The 18,507-nt window shown below is 48.5% G+C and overlaps 2 protein-coding genes across 2 annotated transcripts; one reads left to right on the plus strand and one right to left on the minus strand.

Annotated features, from left to right (window-relative positions):
- Nucleotides 1-284: 284 nt before the first annotated feature.
- Nucleotides 285-6,290, plus strand: TOR2A (torsin family 2 member A). The gene is made up of 5 exons (XM_074974211.1): nt 285-420; nt 1,567-1,832; nt 2,969-3,144; nt 3,483-3,610; nt 4,448-6,290. The coding sequence occupies exons 1-5, from the start codon at nt 285-287 to the stop codon at nt 4,690-4,692; spliced, it is 951 nt and encodes a 316-aa protein (XP_074830312.1). The 3' UTR covers nt 4,693-6,290.
- Nucleotides 6,291-7,621: 1,331 nt separating this feature from the next.
- TTC16 (tetratricopeptide repeat domain 16) lies at nt 7,622-18,186 on the minus strand. The gene is made up of 12 exons (XM_074973580.1): nt 17,850-18,186; nt 17,046-17,224; nt 13,811-13,901; nt 13,363-13,506; nt 12,726-12,826; nt 12,504-12,633; nt 11,230-11,444; nt 10,816-11,057; nt 9,559-9,700; nt 9,271-9,436; nt 8,214-8,356; nt 7,622-7,825 (listed from the first exon to the last, which is right to left on the minus strand). The coding sequence occupies exons 1-12, from the start codon at nt 18,000-18,002 to the stop codon at nt 7,636-7,638; spliced, it is 1,896 nt and encodes a 631-aa protein (XP_074829681.1). The 5' UTR covers nt 18,003-18,186; the 3' UTR covers nt 7,622-7,635.
- Nucleotides 18,187-18,507: the final 321 nt, after the last annotated feature.

Below are 18,507 nucleotides of genomic sequence, written 5' to 3' on the forward strand. Positions count from 1 at the left end.
ATTGAAGCTGCTCAGGCTGAGGCAGAAGCTTCCCCCTGGGCCCTGTACCCCGAGGACCCTGGGCACAGCCCCGCCCCCCCGCATTCAGGCCCCGCCCCCCCGCATTCAGGCCCCGCCCCCCGCATTTAGGCCCCACCCCGCCCGCTTTGGCGCCTCCCCCCCCAGCCCCCGAGCGCTGAGGCAGCCGCGGCTCTGGCCGTTGCTTCCCGCCCTGCTGGGAGCCGGGCCCCGCGCGGGGCAGCCTGGGAGTTGTGGTCCGGGCCGCGAGGCGGCGCGCGGCGGGGATGGGGGGCGGCTCCGGGCCGCTCCGGCTCCTGCTGCTGCTGGGGGCCGCGGGCTCGGCCAGCCCCTGGGACCTGCGCTCCCTGCGCTGCAGCTTCTCGGCCGCCTGCGAGTGCGACTTCCGGCCCGACGTGCGCGGTGAGCGGGGGACTCGGGCGGCGGCGGCGGGGAGTCTCTGGGGGGGCTCCTGAGCAGCTAGGGAAGGGGGTGGACCGGGGGAGCTGTGGAGCGGGTCATCCCGGACTGAGGGGCCACCCTTCGGGGGGGGGGGGCAGGAGAGGATGGTTCCTCCAGGGGCGGGGTGTTGGCTCCCCTGGGGTGCCCCCCCCGCCGCCCCCCGGTACTGTCTATTTAAGGAGCCGGTACGAAGAGTAACGTGCATTTGGTTGCTGCCCCATGAGCCCCCGTTACGGGGTGACTCGCACCCTGGGGAGACACCAGGTCCGCCGGCCCCCAGCACAGGTGCAGAGGGCGAGATCTCAGGGGCGAGGGGGGGCTAGATGTGGCTAGGGGATGGTTGGGAAGGGCTGCTCCTTTTGAGAGCATCTTTGGAGAGGAGGTGGAAGGATGCCCCTTCTCTGAGTCCCACACTAAAACCAATTCCTTCAGGGCTGCCGCCATACAGATGTTCAGGAAGAGTTACCGTTTTGTGTTGACTAGAGCCTGATCCGAAGCCCGTTTACTGCACCAGGCATTGAAGTGTGACCCTGCTCCCTGGACAGTCCCTTCCCATCTGTTCAGTGTTTCTGTTCACTCTTAGTTCAAATGTCTAAAGTAATGGAGCTTCCCTCTGGAGACAGACCTTTCCTCCATCCCATATCCCCTGAAATTCATCATAGTATTTCCTTTTCTTAACTGCATCCCATTACTCCCATTGTGAGGCCTGGCCTACCTACACTTAAAAGTTTTATCAGTATGTATGTAACTGTTGGTTAGGGGTGTGATTTTTTTTTGCTTTAACTAGTTATACTAGTAAAAGCTATAGTGTGAATGCAATTACACTGCTATTAAAGTGCCTTAATGCCAGTATAGCTTTTCAGTTCCTTGAGCACTTTTATGCCGATAAAAATGCATCCACGCTATTTTTACTATACTGGTAAAGTAAAAGAAGTATACTTTTAAGCATAGACAGGCCCTGAGCCAACTGAAGTTATCCCAAAGGAAGAAATATCCCCCAACCCAGCATCTGAGGGGGGAGGGCAGAGATGGCTTCAAACAACAGCCCAAATAACATCCATCTCTTAACCCCAACACATTCTAAATCTTGGTTTGGATTCATTCCAGGTCTGGAGTGTGACTTGGCCCTGAACCTGGTTGGGCAGCACCTGGTGAGGCAACTGGTGGTGAAAGGAGTGAGGGAGTTTTTACAAAATCATGATCCTGTCAAACCTCTGGTGATGTCCTTCCATGGTTGGACTGGCACAGGGAAAACCTTCGTGAGCTCCATGCTGGTCCGCTACTTGTTCCGAGATGGGCTGCGCAGTCCATATGTCCATCAATTCTCCCCAATAGTGCACTTTCCCCACGCTGAACAGATCAAGCAGTACAAGGTAAGAATGGAGGCTGCCTCTGAAAGCTAAATTACAAGACTGATTTCCTCTTATGATTATCTAGTCAGCCATTGGATAAGTATTGAGACTCTTCTCCCACCTTTCAGCACATACTGGAAAGTGCAATATAAGCACTTGTTATAGCACCTCTTATCTGAAACTGTTCTGGTGCTTTCCAAACACTAATTAAGCCTATGGGATATTATCTCAGCTATGCAGATGGGAAAACTGAGATATAGCTAGGGCAAGTGACTTGCCCAAGGTTACACAGCAAGTCAGTGGAAGAAGTGGCCATACAACCCAGTCTCCTGATTACCAGCCCTCTGCTCTAACTACTTGATTGTACTCCCATTAACCTTGGCATTGCCCAGAATCTAAAGAAATTATGCAGGAAGGTTAGCTGACAAATACTGAATGGAGCAGGAGAACTAATGGCATTTTGGGTTTTCATGACACTGTATTTGGAGAAAAATGCATAGCTCTCTTGCTTCCTCAGAAGAAAGAAACTTGAGTTAAAATCCTCTGTTGGAAAAAGTGCTTCAGTGAAGACTAACACATTTCACCAGAAAGTTTGTACATTAAAATATGGAATGGTATAAATATTGGACCAGCTGCAGCCTTTGTGGTGTAAGCATGTGCAATTGCCATCAGAAGAGTCTCACATGCTTACACGAGAACTCAATTTGGGTAAAGTATATCTTCCTAAGCGTCCATACTAATGGCTGGTCTCAGCACAGAGTGAAGGGAGAGAGAGTACATGTTCAATAATTTCTGGGGTCTGACTATTAAACTTGTGGAGCTCTTGAATTTCCCTTTGATCCACTCCATATTCTTCTTTATATGGATTTGTATTAGTAAGACTATATTAAATTAGGCAAAATTCACCATGTTGAATTAAGAGCAAAACAGTTTACTAGGGAACCTTCACAAATGGAAGTCAGTCTTGCACTGTACAAAGTTAATCCTTCTTTCCAGACAGAGCATCACAAGTGCTGTTCTAAGGAACAACAGCTTTTGGAGGTTGCTATTTCTGGCATTATTAGCCCAGGCTGAGTTCTCATGTAAGCTTAGCTCTTTGGTAGCTCAAGCTCTTCGAACAAGTTTGTGGTCCTAACTGGTTTGGTTTGGTTTTCCAGGAAAATCTGAAGAGTTGGATCCAGGGGAATTTGACAAACTGTGGCCGATCAGTGTTTCTCTTTGATGAAATGGATAAGATGCACCCAGGTCTGATCGATGTGATTATACCATTCCTTGGACCCTCCTGGGTTGTGTATGGAACCAACTACAGAAAAGCTATCTTCATTTTCATAAGGTAAGAGAGCTCCCTCTGCGGCAAGTATAACTAGGTTGGGGATTATTCTAATCCAATGCTACTAATTTGGTCAAATGTTAGTAAGTTCCTCCCTATTTTAATCACCCAGAGCAGGTATTTTCTGTCAGATCCATGAGATCTCAATTCATTTTAGTCTGCAAAGGTACATGGTCTCATAGTGCTTTGCCTTTTCCGCTATTTGGCAACCTCTGTAGCAGTCTTCATAGGCCAACTAAGACTGCTTCCATACTCACTGCAGAATGAGGCACTGCCACTGCAGTACAGTACTGATGTCATGGGATAACTTTCTGGTAATTTCTTGTCTTGGTCTTGCTCAGCAACGGAGGAGGTGAGCAAATTAATCAAATGACGCTGGATCTCTGGTACGCCCGCAAGGACCGGGAAGAGATAAGCCTGCAAGATCTGGAATCTGCAGTTTCAGAAGCTGTGTTTGAAAATCCCAATAGTAAGTCTTTCCATCAACTGGGAAATGCTTTTCAGCGAGCATGTTCACCAGCCGTGGGAGCCATACCCTATTTCAAATAAGCCAATGATATTTATACAGTGTTTTACAGATGTGTCAAGCTATTACCAGTTTTCAGGGAGAAGCCTGAGGTGGAGTTAGGACCTGGATGAATTGCTTTGGCAGATGAAAGGAGGGTTCTGCTACAGAAACATTACTATGCTTAACAAAGCTCCATTGGGAGAAGGGACACCTACAACTGAATAGTAGGCAGATAGGGTAGTGGGGCCCAGTAAGAAGCTAATTATTAAGGGCCTGATCCTGAGAGGTACTGAGTACGTAGAGATTTCCTTTATTTCCATGCTCAGCAATTCTTGGGATTGGGCCTAACATACGTCGGTGGGTCTGAAGTATCAGTACAGCTGTTAGGAACCATGTGCTTGGAGACCACTGGATTTGACTACTTAGTGGACAACAGATGGACCCAGCTCCCTCAGTTGAATCTGGAGCAGAAGCAGATCTGTTGTCTCTTCTAGGTGCTATGACTAGAGCCCGGCAAATCTGTGGATATCCACTTTATATCCACAGATATCTGCATTTCCAACTGCGGTTGTATTGTTTACCATCTTTGTGGCTCCTGGATTGGATGCAAATCCAAATGTTTGTATCCACACAGGGCTCTAACTATGACTTCTTGGAAACCAGCTCTGGTGGTGCTGGCTTTGACATCTGATTCCTCCTAGAGGGTGGGGGCATCTGCTATGCTAACAGGGTTGAATTCCAAAGAACTGAGAGAGACTCTGAAGGTAAAACTCTTTGCCTCCCCTTTTTCTCCTGCAGATGGGTTTTGGAAGTCTGGAATCATCGAGGAGCACCTCATTGATCTCCTTGTGCCCTTTCTCCCACTGAAGCAACACCACGTGAAGCAGTGTGTGGTGAATGAACTCATCCAGCAAGGCTTAACGGTACGGCAGGACATCATTCAGGCAGTTGCTGACAGCATTCCCTACTTCCCAGAGGAGGAGAGAGCGTTCTCATCGACAGGCTGCAAAACGGTAGCCTCTCGCATCACCTTCTTCTCGTAACCTGAGAGAAGGAATCTTTCTCCAAAGCAGTGCACAGTTGAGGAGCTGGTAAGCAGCCCTTGGAGGATAAGTTTACCCATGTACTTGCTCAGATTCAGAGGAGCAGAATTTAAGAATTCTTAAAGCTGCTGTGCCCATTAAAACAGGGATGACCATTAAGAGCAACAGATTGTGGAACTCTGATAGGACAAGTGCTGCCTCCATGCTAGTCCCACTGCCCTTCAGCCCTAAGAGACTGCCAGATGCAATCCTGGGGACAAAGGGCAAACTGACCTGATTCTAAGCACTTTATCAATCTGTTCTTTGCCCTGGGGGAGGGTGAACACAGAACAGCCAAGAATACTTCTGTGATGTGTATGTGGAGTTCAAAGGGGAAGAGGCTGGGATGTATCCCAGTGGCTGGGAAGGGTTCTTGGCTACTGCCACCTCCCTTTGATCGCTGGAGCTGAGCAGATCTTCCCTGTTACTCTCTGGGCAGCTGTCAAGAACTGAGCAGTCAAGATTCTCTGGCCTAGCTCCAATAAATGATCTTCCCTGGGCTGCTGACAAGGGAGTCTCACCCTCTAGTGCTTTTTAATGGCATTTTTAAACATGTATTTTAATGTGAATCTCAGTATGAAGGCCCCAATGTCCTAGAGCCTGCCATACTGCCCTGTGAACATTCTAAACAGATGGACCAGAGTCTCATCTTAAATCTCTGGGGTAAATGTTAAGAGCCAACTTTTCTCAGGTTTTCTTTCACTGTGAATAGGAGCTAGTAGGTAAGATTCCAACTGTAGTATCCCTGAGTGCATTAGCATAAGGGAGAAAAGGATGTGAGATTTCTGTTACCAGCTCTCCCCATGACTTGGGGTGTGACCTTGAGCCAGGCCCTTAACCTCCCTGGGCATTTCTTCCACCACATAATACCAGGTCGCTCCCTTTGAGTCAATGGCAATTATTTGCATCTTGCAGGGAAGAATTGGGAGCCACCCATATCAGTCTTTCCAGATATAAAAATAGTGATTCCTACCTCGCAGGGAGACTAGACATTAACTAATGGTTTTAAGTACCAGGTATTATCTTGTGCTGTATTACATTGCTGGGATGAGTGTGTCTCATCTGAGTTGTGTTGAACTGCTGAACCTCTTGCATATTATATATTAGAGGTTGTCGTTCTGATAGGACAATGCTGGGAACCTGTTGTCCCTGGCAGAGCCAGTTTCCATTCCAATTCAGTGCCTCAGATGCAGCTTACTGTATCACAATTAAATGCTGCTGGGGGGTAGGAAATAATTCATAGGAATCTACTTCCCCAAGCTCTGCTATCACTGACCAGCACAGCACTCTGCCCTTTCACCATGTAGCAGCTGGCTACCCAGCATACAGTAAGAGGAAACTGTGTAAGCTCTATCTGAGCAAACAGATTTGGGGCTAGGCAGAAAGTGCTCCACGAACTCTCATGCCAGTTGCCGCAAGAAGGTCTCTTCAGTACAGCACTAGAGCAACCTGCACTCTGGTTGAGAAGGAGCCGGTGCTATTACTCTGTTCAGATCCTGTTCAGATCCTGCCCAGGATACAGTTGGACCAAGATACGGATTTACAGTCAAACATTCTGCCTTTTCCAAAATGTTCATTGTTTTTAATTTAAAATAAATCTGTTGAAAAAACATGCATGAGAAGCAGTCACTTACCTCCTTTCTAAACTCCCAGTTATCTATGAGCCTGCATAATGCATTGGAACAGCTGCCTGACCTGACAAAACGAACTCAAGTAGGGACATGGAGAAATATCTACTGTCTAATGATGGAAAACAAAAGCAGTGGTCTTCCTCTGGTGTAAAAGACCAGTGAAAGGGCCATACTCAACTATAAGAAGTACCATGCATCCTCAGTGGGGGTAGCTGGAGTAGGGAATGGTGACGTCTCAGCTGCTCTCTGTCAAAGTTAAATGCCAAGAGAGCACTGGCATCTGTTTTCTCTGCCACGTATGTCCCTTTGTTTAAAAACCCAAGGAGTTGCTCAGGAGACCATTAAAACTGCAACAGAGGTATTAGAGCAGAACAAATGTTATCTTCCACTTCATTCTACAACCAGAGAGTTAGCAGTGACATTTTCATCTTAAGGGGGAGACCCAGTTGCTATGGTCGTTTTTTTCCTCAAGTTCTCATGGTCAACTTCCTCACTTGTTTTAACACGAATTGAAACTGAAACCTTTTTGTTGTTGTTTTGGAAACCACATTTAGCACTCTCCTCTCCACCCAAGTCAGAGCAATTGAGGTGAGAGTTTGGGGTAGACGGGACAGGTATAACTTCACAAAACTTTCAATACGTGGCATATGTATGTCAGCCACCCAGCATGAATAGCATTAGATTAACACACCTGGTTTAAGAGTTTATCCTAATCAAAGCATTCCTCCTGCTCGGCCTGCATTCAGATTATTGCAGTGCACAGAGATCGTTCACAGCTAGTCTGCTTTCCTGTCCAAATCTTATCACTATGTAGGTAACTTAACACTAGCCCCCTTAGACGTTCACCTCTAAAGCAGCAGTATTACAAGTTTCTTGTTAATTCAGCACCCTTCTGTGGCAGTAGCTTGCAGTACAGCAAAGCCTGTAAATATAGTGACTTCCTGGAAAATAGCCTAAAATTCTTGGCAGAGCTGGCTTTCCTGCTTTGGGAAGACAGCTCCTAGGCTACCTGGACAATGGCTGGGTCCACACCTTGCAGGAGGAAAGGAGGTCTGTGCAGATACCAAAAAAAAAGATGAGAAACAGGAGGGGGCTACAGAGGAAGTGAAGTGAGAGAAGCAATATATTTATTAGAGCTGAGATAGCAGGACAGGAGTCTAAATGCACCTACTTTCCATTGAAACACAGCTTGGTGTCTGTAACCCAGGCAGCTCAGGTGCTGTCTCTAACATGAAGCTGGAGTGATTTTTGTACGCTGACTTTTCCTGCCTTCTCACCTTTTCTTCTCCACGACAGCTTCACTTACTTTACTCACTCTCCTTCTGGAGATAGCTATCTGCTTGTACAGTTCATGTTCCGTGGCACAAGGGCTGATGGCGCTCTCTGAATCCTTCAGGGCTCTCTCGGGCTCTTCCCTCTGAGCACCTGGTTTCTTTGGTTCATCCTCTAGAGCTCCGGGTGGCCTGTAGGGGCACATGTAAGGCAGAGAACTTACTTTTTGCAGCTGCTCTGCAAAGTGATGCATGAACAGATCCCCTCAGAGAGCATGTGATCTAGTCCTTGTGACAAGATTCACAGTCTATAGAAAGATGGCAAGCTACTGTCCTTTTAGGATCACAAAGGGACAAAAAACACTATCTGGAATAAATCTGTCACTCCTGCTCCCATTGAAATCCGTGCAGATTTTGTGGTTGACTTGGGTTCTGGTTGTCCTACATAACCCAAGAGTAACGATACAGTACTTCTAGATCCAGGAAGTGATCAGACTTAAAAGATTTGTATTTTGTAATCAGCAATTATTAGATCTTCAAAACAACTTTAGCAGACTTGTCCCCAGTGCCTACTCCGTACCATTGGAGTTTAGCTGGGCTGTTGGAGTAGGGGCAGGCTTGAAGCTTTCTTTCCAAGATTGTTCTGGCAACCTCCGCAATCTTGCTGCTTATAATATCTTGGATGGGCTGTCCGGGAAAGAGGCTGGTTACAACAGGTAGGACCTGCTGAGGGAATGAGATCAGTTGAATGGCCAGATGTGTGCTGAAGGAAAGAGTTCTTCCTCCTTCCATCATCAGATAGGGTTGCAAGGATTAAGCTGTGCAGTTCCCATTAGAGCAGCCAAACACTTGCATAAGTTACATTAAAAATATATTCTAGCATTTATGGCCAGAAGGGACAATCAGATCATCTAGTTTAACCTACATTGCCCAGGCCAATAGCCACCCTACCCCAAATCCAACCACCAGAATTAGACCAGCATATTACAGCCTTGAGGCATAAGCCTCAGCGTTAATTTTTTTTTTAATCCAAATGAAATCTTGCTAGTGTAGGGATTCTGGTTTTAAATTTAAAGAAATATTTAATTCATCAAAACCTTTCAGGGAGGGTGGGGGAGAATGCAATTCCTGGGAAATGAAGGACTAGTTTATACTCAACGGCACGTAGTACTTTGTTTAGCTAGCATGGTAGGTGGATGTGGGGTTTTATTTTTCCACTCAAGCCCTGGTCTTGTTTCCTGATAGCTCCTAGTCACAGGGGGCTGCATGCTCTGAAGCCAGATGCATCATGAGCAGCTTGCAAACACAAGAAACAAGTTCTTGGTTTATAGGCAGCAGAAAAAAAAGCCTCCTTAGGTTTTTAATTTTAGCAAATAAATGCTGCCACTCCCAAGCCCTAATCATTATTATCTGTATTACCGTAGTGTGAGGGGGAACCTTGGTCCTGGAGCAGGACCCCGCTGGGCTAGGCACTGTTCAGACACAGAACAAAAGACTGTCTCTGCTCTAAGGAGCTTGCAGTCTAAGTGTGTGTGTCCAGGATACGGCACAAGGACTACGGGGCCAGATGAATAGGGTGTCACAGATTTTCACTACTTGGTCAGTGTCTGGCACAGAGAGTGGTGTCAGTGAGGTACCGCCTCATTTTCAGGGTCCAGCAACAGAGTTATGATCACATCCTCCTTAGCACTCATCACATCCTGCAGGAACAGGCGGCTCTTGGCCCGGTGCAGGTAATAGTGCGGCAGGCGAGGGTTGCTCTCGATAGCACCAGAGAAACAGTATACTGCCTGCTGGTACTTTCTGGGGAAAAAGATACAGGGAAACAGAAGAGTCAGGTGTGCAGACTTCCTAGGCAGCATGAGCTAGGGGGGTAAGAACTCTGTCAACTGGATGTAAGGTGGCAGTGAGCCATTCCAACATACCCCTGCTTGTGCTCCTGCAATCCTAGTTCATCCAGCAACATACCAACGCGTCTTCGCAAACTAAAGTCCATCGGACTCAATTCCAGCGCCTGCTGATAATCCGCCAAGGCAAAGGTGAGCTCTCCCAGCCGGAAGAGGCAGTCTGAAGTGGAGCACACAGATTACTTTAGCAAACAGCAAGCTGAGGTCAGTATTTGAGTGTCTTGGGATGTTATAGCTGCTACAAAGTCCAGTAATTGATGCGCAGCCTGTTTACTCTCTCTAGATCTCTCCAAGCATATATAAAATGCAACAACAACATGTCTCTACAGTGCCTCCCATCCCAAAGGCTCCAGAAGCTCTGTACAAACCGTAGACACACGGAAGCAACTGGACGAACAGTGCTGTAGGAGAGCTAGATATTATTCACTGAAATGCAGCCACCTGTAGGGTGGAATGCAACAGCAGTTCAACAGTGCTTAGAAACACCATGTAGCAATCAGCAAACTATAGGGGGATTTTAGGGAGGCAGAATGTAGTTTCCAATTTGGAATTAACAAGGTGACAACCTCGACTGTTGCAAAAAGTTCCATGGGATCTTTCCTGGTGATAAATTGGATGAAATGGGAATGTGAGGGCGCAACCAAAGAAGGTGCTTCCAGTAGCACAGGTGGGGAATGAGTCCGTAATAATCATTAACAGTTAGTAGTTATGCAGCACTGCCCATTTTCAAAGGGCTTTACAAGCATTGACTAATTAATCTTCACAACCCCCCATGCAATAGGTATTAGTTACGTTTAAAAGAGGAGGAAACCAGGGTGCAGAGAAGTTAAGCAACTGACTGTGCATCCCAAAATGAATCAGTTACAGAATTAGGGATAGAAGCCCAGAGATCTAGCTTCCAGTCCCTTACTCAGACTCCACTGCCTCCCTGATACGGGAGAATGGGAGGAAAGAATGCCACCTGCAGCACCCTTCAAGGTCTCCCATTTGAGCACTGACTATGCTTTACTTATGAAATCCAACATGATTGCATCCTGGGCAGGGTAGCTATAGGCATTGTATATCCCCCCTCATGTGTGCATCCGTACATACACAACCACATGATTCCACTGCTGTCAGCACATTCACTCATGCACTCCCTTATCCCAAGGAACATTTCTGGTTGTTTCTAAACATATGTAAGAGTTAAACAGCTAAGCTGTGTCAGAGAGAGAGGCAACCCCAATGGGATACCCTCACACAAACTCCATCGCCACCCAAGAAGAGCCTTGCTACCTCCTCTGTTGACATAGAGTCCCTTCTCATTCTTCTCCCCTTTCAGTGCTTTGTTGAGGAGCAGCACAGCCTCTTCGAAGAAGCCCTGAGTATAGCAGTGCACTGCAAAGTCGTTGTACGTGAGCAGGAGCTGCCGTTGCGCCTCCATGGCCACAGCTCCCTCTTCTTCACAGAGCTCTGTGGCCTTGATGTAATCATCAATGGCTGAGTTGAAGTCTTTGAGCCTTCTGTGTAGAGTCCCTCTGCCATGAAGGGAGGGAGACAGGATTAGAGCCTACTGGTTAAGGAGAAATTAAAATGATAGGGGCGTTCAGACCCTGGAGCCAGCACGCACTCACTAGTGCAGACTCTCACTCCCCTTAGTGGGTCACAGAGAGCCACCTCAGTAAGGACTGGATACAATGGGGTCTCTACCTGAAGATTAAGTATCCTGCATCAAAGGGGCTGTTCTCTATGGCAAAGGTGATTTTGAGCAGGGCATCCTTCAGGTTTCCCTTCAAGGCCTTATTCATAGCCTGGTTCTTGGCTTTCTGTGCTCGTTTCAGCAGCCTCTGCATTTGAACCTGAGCTTCTTTGTGCTGCGGCTCCAGCGCAATGGCCTCCTGGATGTCCTGGTAACACAAGATAGCCTGGAAACAGAGGTTAGGAGAATACTAAGAACTTGCACTCTCCTCCCTCTGTTACCGAACACTTTACAAAGGGGAACTCCGGATCATTATCCCCATTTTGCAGACAGGGAATTTGAGAGACAGATTTGCTCAAGGCCACACACTGCATTAATGGCAGAGCCAACACTAGAAACCCAAATCTCCTGGCTCCCAATCTGGTGCCTGCCCACTAGGTCATACTGGGCAAGAGGCAGTTTCTCTGATCTGTCTCATTCTCTCTATGCATTTGCCACACCGCTGTGAGCGGCTGATAAAACAGGAAAACAGGTGGCTCAATGGATTCTCCAGAATCCTGTCATTCAGGCCCTGATTTCTAACCAAGGGCACCAGTTGTTCCTGCAGGTGCAGGGCAAGAGGAGTCCCGTTTCTAACAGGAAATAAAAAACAGAAATAAGATCTCCAGTTACTATCTCTGATCTCCTCAGGGTTGAGGGCACCACACTTCTGCTGAGCCAAAAACAGTGTGATCTCCCATCAAAGAAAAGTACACTACCCACAGAGTGAGGCTCTGCTTCCATCTCTCTGCCTGCTTTCTATAGACCAAGGAGGGAGAAGGCTTCGAAATGGTGTAGGATTCCATGGCCAAACAGGAGGGGAAGGTAAGAGCCCTGCCCCAGAGGTGCGGAATCCCACAACCCAGGAGGCTGTCCCCCAGAAGCGATAGAAACCATCAGTTTCCCAAAAGGAGTGAGAGTAGCTGGAAAGGTTTAGAATCATGTCTCTTGAAACCAATTTGATGCTTTATGCTAACTGATTAACCACAGAGCAACTTAGCTCTTCTCTGTCCTTAGGAAACAATTCCATATGAAATCCATATGCAGCCTTGCACGTATGCTGTTGCTTCCCATTACTTAGGTAACTATCAATTCACCCAGCAAAGGGTTAATCCTGGAGCTGGAAGTGTTCACCCATTGTCCGGCAGATTGAGAACGGTAGCTATAGGCCACATTGGGACAGGAATGACTGTTCTGTGAAAATTCCCTGCAGCCAGCACACCCTGGGCAGAGTAGGTGCCCCTACCCGACTGAAGTGCTCATTCAGCTTGGCTCTCAGGATGTACAGATCTGGGTTCTTTGAGTCCTGATCTAGTTCTTCATTGACGAGCCGAAAACAGTCATGGTATCTGTTCAGGGCAGCAAGACAGGAAATGCTAGAAAGAAAAAGAAAGGGCATCATAAAGTACCAATGGAGAATACAGTTGTTAGAGGGGCTAGGATAAAGACATTCCCTATCCCAGTTTACCTCCTCCTGCGATAGACTGAGTTGTCAGGCTGCAGTTCTGAGGCTCGAGTGAAGGACTCTAAAGCATCCCCATAGACCTCTTGGTCAAACAGAGACTGGCCCTGCGGATTCAAATCCCACAGCACAGAATCAGTCTGACTCAGGCCACCTGCCCATTGCTCCAGGTTAACGAGAGAGACAGAGCATTCTCTCTCTCTCTCTCCAACTAATCCAGGAACGGAAGAGGAGATGCAGCTGCACTAAATACCACTCCCTCCTAGCTGGAAAGCACTGAGCATGCATGAACCCCAAATGGGACTTTTGGCTCTTCCTGTGCTGCAAATAAATTAGCATGTGGAGAGGAGGCCCCAGCAGACTAGGCATGAATATGAACAGTAGAAACATGAAACCTTTCAGAGAGGAAGGATTGGAGAGAATCCCCTATCCCCAAATATAAGTATGCACAAAGGACTCTCCCTTGGAAATCCAAGATCATGTTGACTTCCACTTCAAGTAGCATCTTCAGATTTCCCTCAAGATCAGAGGTCAGACACTAGACCCAGTATGCTAATGCTGATAGTGAGAGATCAAGGAAAGGCACGTGGCGGGGATAGGGAAGGCTGGTGCCAGCTGGTAGGGGCTATTCTGTACCCTTCACCTGCAGGTAAAGAATGAAGGCCATGCGCTCTACATATTCTTCCTTTGCAGAGGACAAGGAATATGCCTTTCTGAGGTTCAGCACAGCAGACTGGAAATCACAGAGCTGGAGAAAGGCTTCTGCCTTCTGTACATAGAACTCCACCTGCAAATGCACCCACAGACATTCCTCAGTCCTGGAGGATAACTTTCTTCCTTATCCTGTTTATCCTTTATCTGGACACACTGAAACTAACCCTTTGAGACTCATCACTGCAATCCCGCACAGACAGATTTTAATATACGCCAATGACATTCTTCATTTGATAATCTTGGAAACGCAAGAACATTACAGGCTTTGTCCTTCCCGCTGAAGGACTCCATATCCCCATGCCATGCAAGGTGGGCTTGTAACTTCACCTAACTATGCCTGTTCTGCATTCCCCCTTGCCTAATCACGTTCCTCTTACCTGTTGGGGGTTCAGGTTAATGGCTTTGGAATAACAAATGACAGCTTTCTCCCACTCGCCTTGGGAGAAGAACGCCTTCCCTCTCTGACAGCTGTGATGAGAAGACAGCATTATGAGCTAATGCAGAAGTACATTTCCCCTCCCTGCAGCACAGCCTTTGTGACAGTCACAGACCCATGGGGGCGCTGCCTCAGTTTCCCTGCCTGTAAAGTGGAGATAATAATTGTATCTGCAAGGGTGTTACGAGGCTTAATTCATTATTCGTTAAGCACATGGAGAGCTTTGGGTGGAAGGCAGTAGAAAAGAGGGCAACTCTCTCTACAAGCACACTAGCCAGTGTTCTGAGCCTTCTCAAGATCAAGAAGGGGAACTTGCAGGACCACAGCTCTGCTAATTGACCAGCACTGCCCACCTATTGATTCTGCAGCAGACTCTGGTGACCCCACTGCTCATATGCTTAGGGAGAACAGATTCTGAAATGCAGGAACTGGGGACTACCAGTAGACACTAGTAATGGGATAAAGATGCTATCATCTCTATGTCACTCGGTCATATGCTCCTCAGCTTGGTAGTCACTGAAGCCATCTGACGGTTGTTTGGTGGCCTCACCATATTTATAGAGTCTGTCATGGAGGTTAGAGGACCTATGATTTTCCTAGGTTTTATCCTAAAATGGGCTATGGGTGAGTGTCTCTGTTCTGCCTGTTCTGATGTGAGGAAATCAAGGGGCAGTCAGCACAGTGAAACATCAGACAGTCTTCCAGATGGCAGTTCAACTGCAGATAATCTGCCCTCACTTTTAGAAAATTACCTAGCATGGCAGCCATTTCTGGTGAAAATTCCCAGCTTAAGTTGCTAGGTCTCAGTTCAGTTCCTAGAAGACAGGTTACACCATCACAGTATGCTTTTATTGGGTCCTGGCTGGCAATCTCAACAGAGAAACCAAGCAGGCTGTGCAGCCTGACCTCCCTCTTGCCCATAAAAGGGAACCCTCCAGAGCAGGCTTAGGGCACAGTGGCTGGGCAGGGGAAGCTGCAGCCCATGCTGTACCTGTTCTGTGGATAAATCAGACACCAGTCCCCCAGGACTGTCATTCCTCAAACCAGTACTAAGTACTGATTGATTTCCATCCTACCATCAACCTCAGCCTGGTCCAGTCCACACAAGAGATCCACTTCCTGGACACTACAGTGCTAATAAACAATGGTCACATAAACACCACCCTATACCAGAAACCTACCTGTTCTGTGGATAAATCAGACACCAGTCCCCCAGGACTGTCATTCCTCAAACCAGTACTAAGTACTGATTGATTTCCATCCTACCTTCCATCCATCAACCTCAGCCTGGTCCAGTCCACACAAGAGATCCACTTCCTGGACACTACAGTGCTAATAAACAATGGTCACATAAACACCACCCTATACCGGAAACCTACTGACCGCTATTCCTACCTACATGCCTCCAGCTTTCACCCTGACCACACCACACGATCCATCGTCTACAGCCAAGCTCTGCGATACAACCGCATTTGCTCCAACCCCTCAGACAGAGACAAACACCTACAAGATCTCTATCAAGCATTCTTACAACTACAATACCCACCTGCGGAAGTGAAGAAACAGATTGATAGAGCCAGAAGAGTTCCCAGAAGTCACCTACTACAGGATAGGCCTAACAAAGAAAATAACAGAACGCCACTAGCCGTCACCTTCAGCCCCCAACTAAAACCCCTCCAATGCATTATTAAGGATCTACAACCTATCCTAAAGGACGACCCAACTCTCTCACAAATCTTGGGAGACAGGCCAGTCCTTGCCTACAGACAGCCCCCCAACCTGAAGCAAATACTCACCAGCAACCACATACCACACAACAGAACCACTAACCCAGGAACCTATCCTTGCAACAAAGCCCGTTGCCAACTGTGCCCACATATCTATTCAGGGGACACCATCACAGGGCCTAATAACATCAGCCACACTATCAGAGGCTCGTTCACCTGCACATCCACCAATGTGATATATGCCATCATGTGCCAGCAATGCCCCTCTGCCATGTACATTGGTCAAACTGGACAGTCTCTACGTAAAAGAATAAATGGACACAAATCAGATGTCAAGAATTATAACATTCATAAACCAGTCGGAGAACACTTCAATCTCTCTGGTCATGCAATCAGAGACATGAAGGTCGCTATCTTAGAACAAAAAAACTTCAAATCCAGAGTCCAGCGAGAAACTGCTGAATTGGAATTCATTTGCAAATTTGGATACTATTAATTTAGGCTTAAATAGAGACTGGGAGTGGCTAAGTCATTATACAAGGTAGCCTATTTCCCCTTGTTTTTTCCTCCCCCCCCCCCCGACGTTCTGGTTAAACTTGGATTTATGCTGGGAATGGCCCACCTTGATTGTCATGCACATTGTGGGGAGAGTGGTCAGTTTGGATGAGCTATTGCCAGCAGGAGAGTGAGTTTGGGGGGGGGGGGGGAGAGAAAACCTGGATTTGTGCTGGAAATGGCCCACCTTGATTATCATGCACATTGTAGGGAGAGTGGTCACTTTGGATGAGCTATTACCAGCAGGAGAGTGGGTTTGTGTGTGTATGGGGGTGGGGGAGTGAGAAAACCTGTATTTGTGCTGGAAATGGCCCACCTTGATTTTCATGCAGGTTGTAAGGAGAGTGGTCACTTTGGATAGGCTATTACCAGCAGGAGAGTGAGTTTGTGTGTGTGGTTTTTGGAGGGGGGTGAGGGGGTGAGAGAACCTGGATTTCTGCAGGAAATGGCCCACCTTGATTATCATACACATTGTGAAGAGAGTGGTCACTTTGGATGGGCTATTACGAGCAAGAGAGTGAGTTTGTCTGTGGGGGGGCGGAGGGTGAGAAAACCTGGATTTGTGCTGGAAATGGCCCAACTTGACGATCACTTTAGATAAGCTATTACCAGCAGGAGAGTAGGGTGGGAGGAGGTATTGTTTCATGGTGTCTGTGTATATAATGTCTTCTGCAATTTCCACAGTATGCATCCGATGAAGTGAGCTGTAGCTCACGAAAGCCCATGCTCAAATAAATTGGTTAGTCTCTAAGGTGCCACAAGTCCTCCTTTTCTTTTTGCCAGTACTAAGTAAGGTTTTTTAAAAGTTTGGTTCCCAGCCTCCTTGCAGGACGTGGACAAGAAACCAGGTGTTTGTAACAGTGAAAATGTATGAAGTGTCTGCTGGGTACTCACTGCTCCTGTATCTTGTTCTGCACAATCGCTGTCGGGGACTTCACTCCGCTGGGGTCCTTGATGTCTCGCAGAGTCTGGCTGGACCCGAAGATCTGTCGCAGGGATCTCTCCCGGAGATCCTCTTTGGACACAGCAGTCGGGAACAGCACTTTAGTCTCTGTCTTCATCTCCAGTCGCACCTGCAGGGAGAGAGGCTGATGGTCACTCTTCCTCCCCACCCCCCTGCCGGGGTCTCTGCCCTTGGCCACTTCCCCACAGCTCTAGTCCCCGGTGACTTCTGACCCCTGGTTGCATATGACCTGTCTCAGCTCTCTCTGATCCCACCCCAGCTCTGCACCTGGCACTCTCCACCCCCCTCTCCCAGCTCCCTCTGCCCCCACTGCTCTGTGCTCTCTGCCCACCCCCCCCCCAGCTCTGCACTCTCTGCCCACCCACTCTGCGTAAGTCGCCCTCTTCCCCCTCTACCCCCCAGCTCTGTGCCCTCTGCCCCCACCCCTCTCAGTTCCCTCTGCCCCCCCTTCAGCTCCCTCTGCCTCCCCAGCTCTGTGCCCTCTGCCCCCCCTCAGCTCCCTCTGCCCCCCCAGCTCTGTGCCCTCTGCCTCCCTGCAGCTCCGTGCCCCCACCCCTCTGTTCCCTCTGCCCCCCAGCTCTGTGCCCTGTGCCCCACCCCCTCAGCTCCCTCTGCCCCCCAGCTCTGTGCCCTGTGCCCCCACCCCTCTATTCCCTCTGCCCCCACCCCTCTCAGCTCCCTCTGCCCCCCCAGGTCTGTGCCCTCTGCCCCCCCGTGCAGGCAGCGGTGCTCACTTTGCTCTGCCCCGGCTCCTCCTGCGGTGCCACCGCCGTCGCCATCCCAGCGCTGCGTCCCTCGTTGCTAGGCAGGCGGTATCCAGGCAGCTGGGGGCCGGCCCGGAGTGAGAAGGTTCCATGGCCAGGGCAGGATCCCCGCTGCGCTCGCATGGGCCCCTGTGAGCCCGGCCTGGGAGGGAGGGCCCCTGAGCAGGTGGGCTTGTCTGATCGGGGTCAGGACGCCTGGGTTCCATTCCCAGGTCTGCCACTGACTCGCCATGGGCGTGTGGGCAGGGCACTGGTTTTCCACCAGAGCTGCTCTACTGGTGTCTGGAGCAGGCCAGACTTTTGCAGTCACCCATGTTCTCTACCCTAGGGTGACCAGTCATCCCATTATTAGGGGCTTTGTCTTATATATGGAATTGTAAACACGCCCCCCCCCCCCCCAAAAAAAAAAAAAGTGTCCTGATTTTTCACACCTACTGCCTGGTCACCCTATTCTACCCCGTGGGATTCTGAGCCGGACTAGAGGACATGGTGTTAAACATACTGATCGCCGTCAGGAGTCTGGTTCCATTGACAGTGCAAACACTGAAAAATCACAAGACAGGCCCCAAATTATGAAACTGGTTTAAAAATTAGGAGCTTTTAACACCTAATATATTTGGGATTCTTT

The sequence above is a fragment of the Natator depressus genome, chromosome 16, assembly GCF_965152275.1.
Source record: "Natator depressus isolate rNatDep1 chromosome 16, rNatDep2.hap1, whole genome shotgun sequence".
Classification (NCBI taxonomy): domain Eukaryota; kingdom Metazoa; phylum Chordata; order Testudines; family Cheloniidae; genus Natator; species Natator depressus.

What these genes read in the sequence shown, in the direction of transcription:
- TOR2A (XM_074974211.1), top strand. Translation starts at nt 285, where the DNA reads ATGGGGGGCGGCTCCGGGCCGCTCCGGCTCCTGCTGCTGCTGGGGGCC. An exon ending in AACAGATCAAGCAGTACAAG is followed by an intron (nt 1,833 to 2,968) that starts GTAAGAATGGAG and finishes TTGGTTTTCCAG; the next exon opens with GAAAATCTGAAGAGTTGGAT. An exon ending in TGTGTTTGAAAATCCCAATA is followed by an intron (nt 3,611 to 4,447) that starts GTAAGTCTTTCC and finishes TTTCTCCTGCAG; the next exon opens with ATGGGTTTTGGAAGTCTGGA.
- TTC16 (XM_074973580.1), bottom strand. Translation starts at nt 18,002, where the DNA reads ATGCGAGCGCAGCGGGGATCCTGCCCTGGCCATGGAACCTTCTCACTC. An exon ending in AGGAGCCGGGGCAGAGCAAA is followed by an intron (nt 17,225 to 17,849) that starts GTGAGCACCGCT and finishes CTCTCCCTGCAG; the next exon opens with GTGCGACTGGAGATGAAGAC. An exon ending in AGCCCAGCTAAACTCCAATG is followed by an intron (nt 7,826 to 8,213) that starts GTACGGAGTAGG and finishes GTGCCCCTACAG; the next exon opens with GCCACCCGGAGCTCTAGAGG.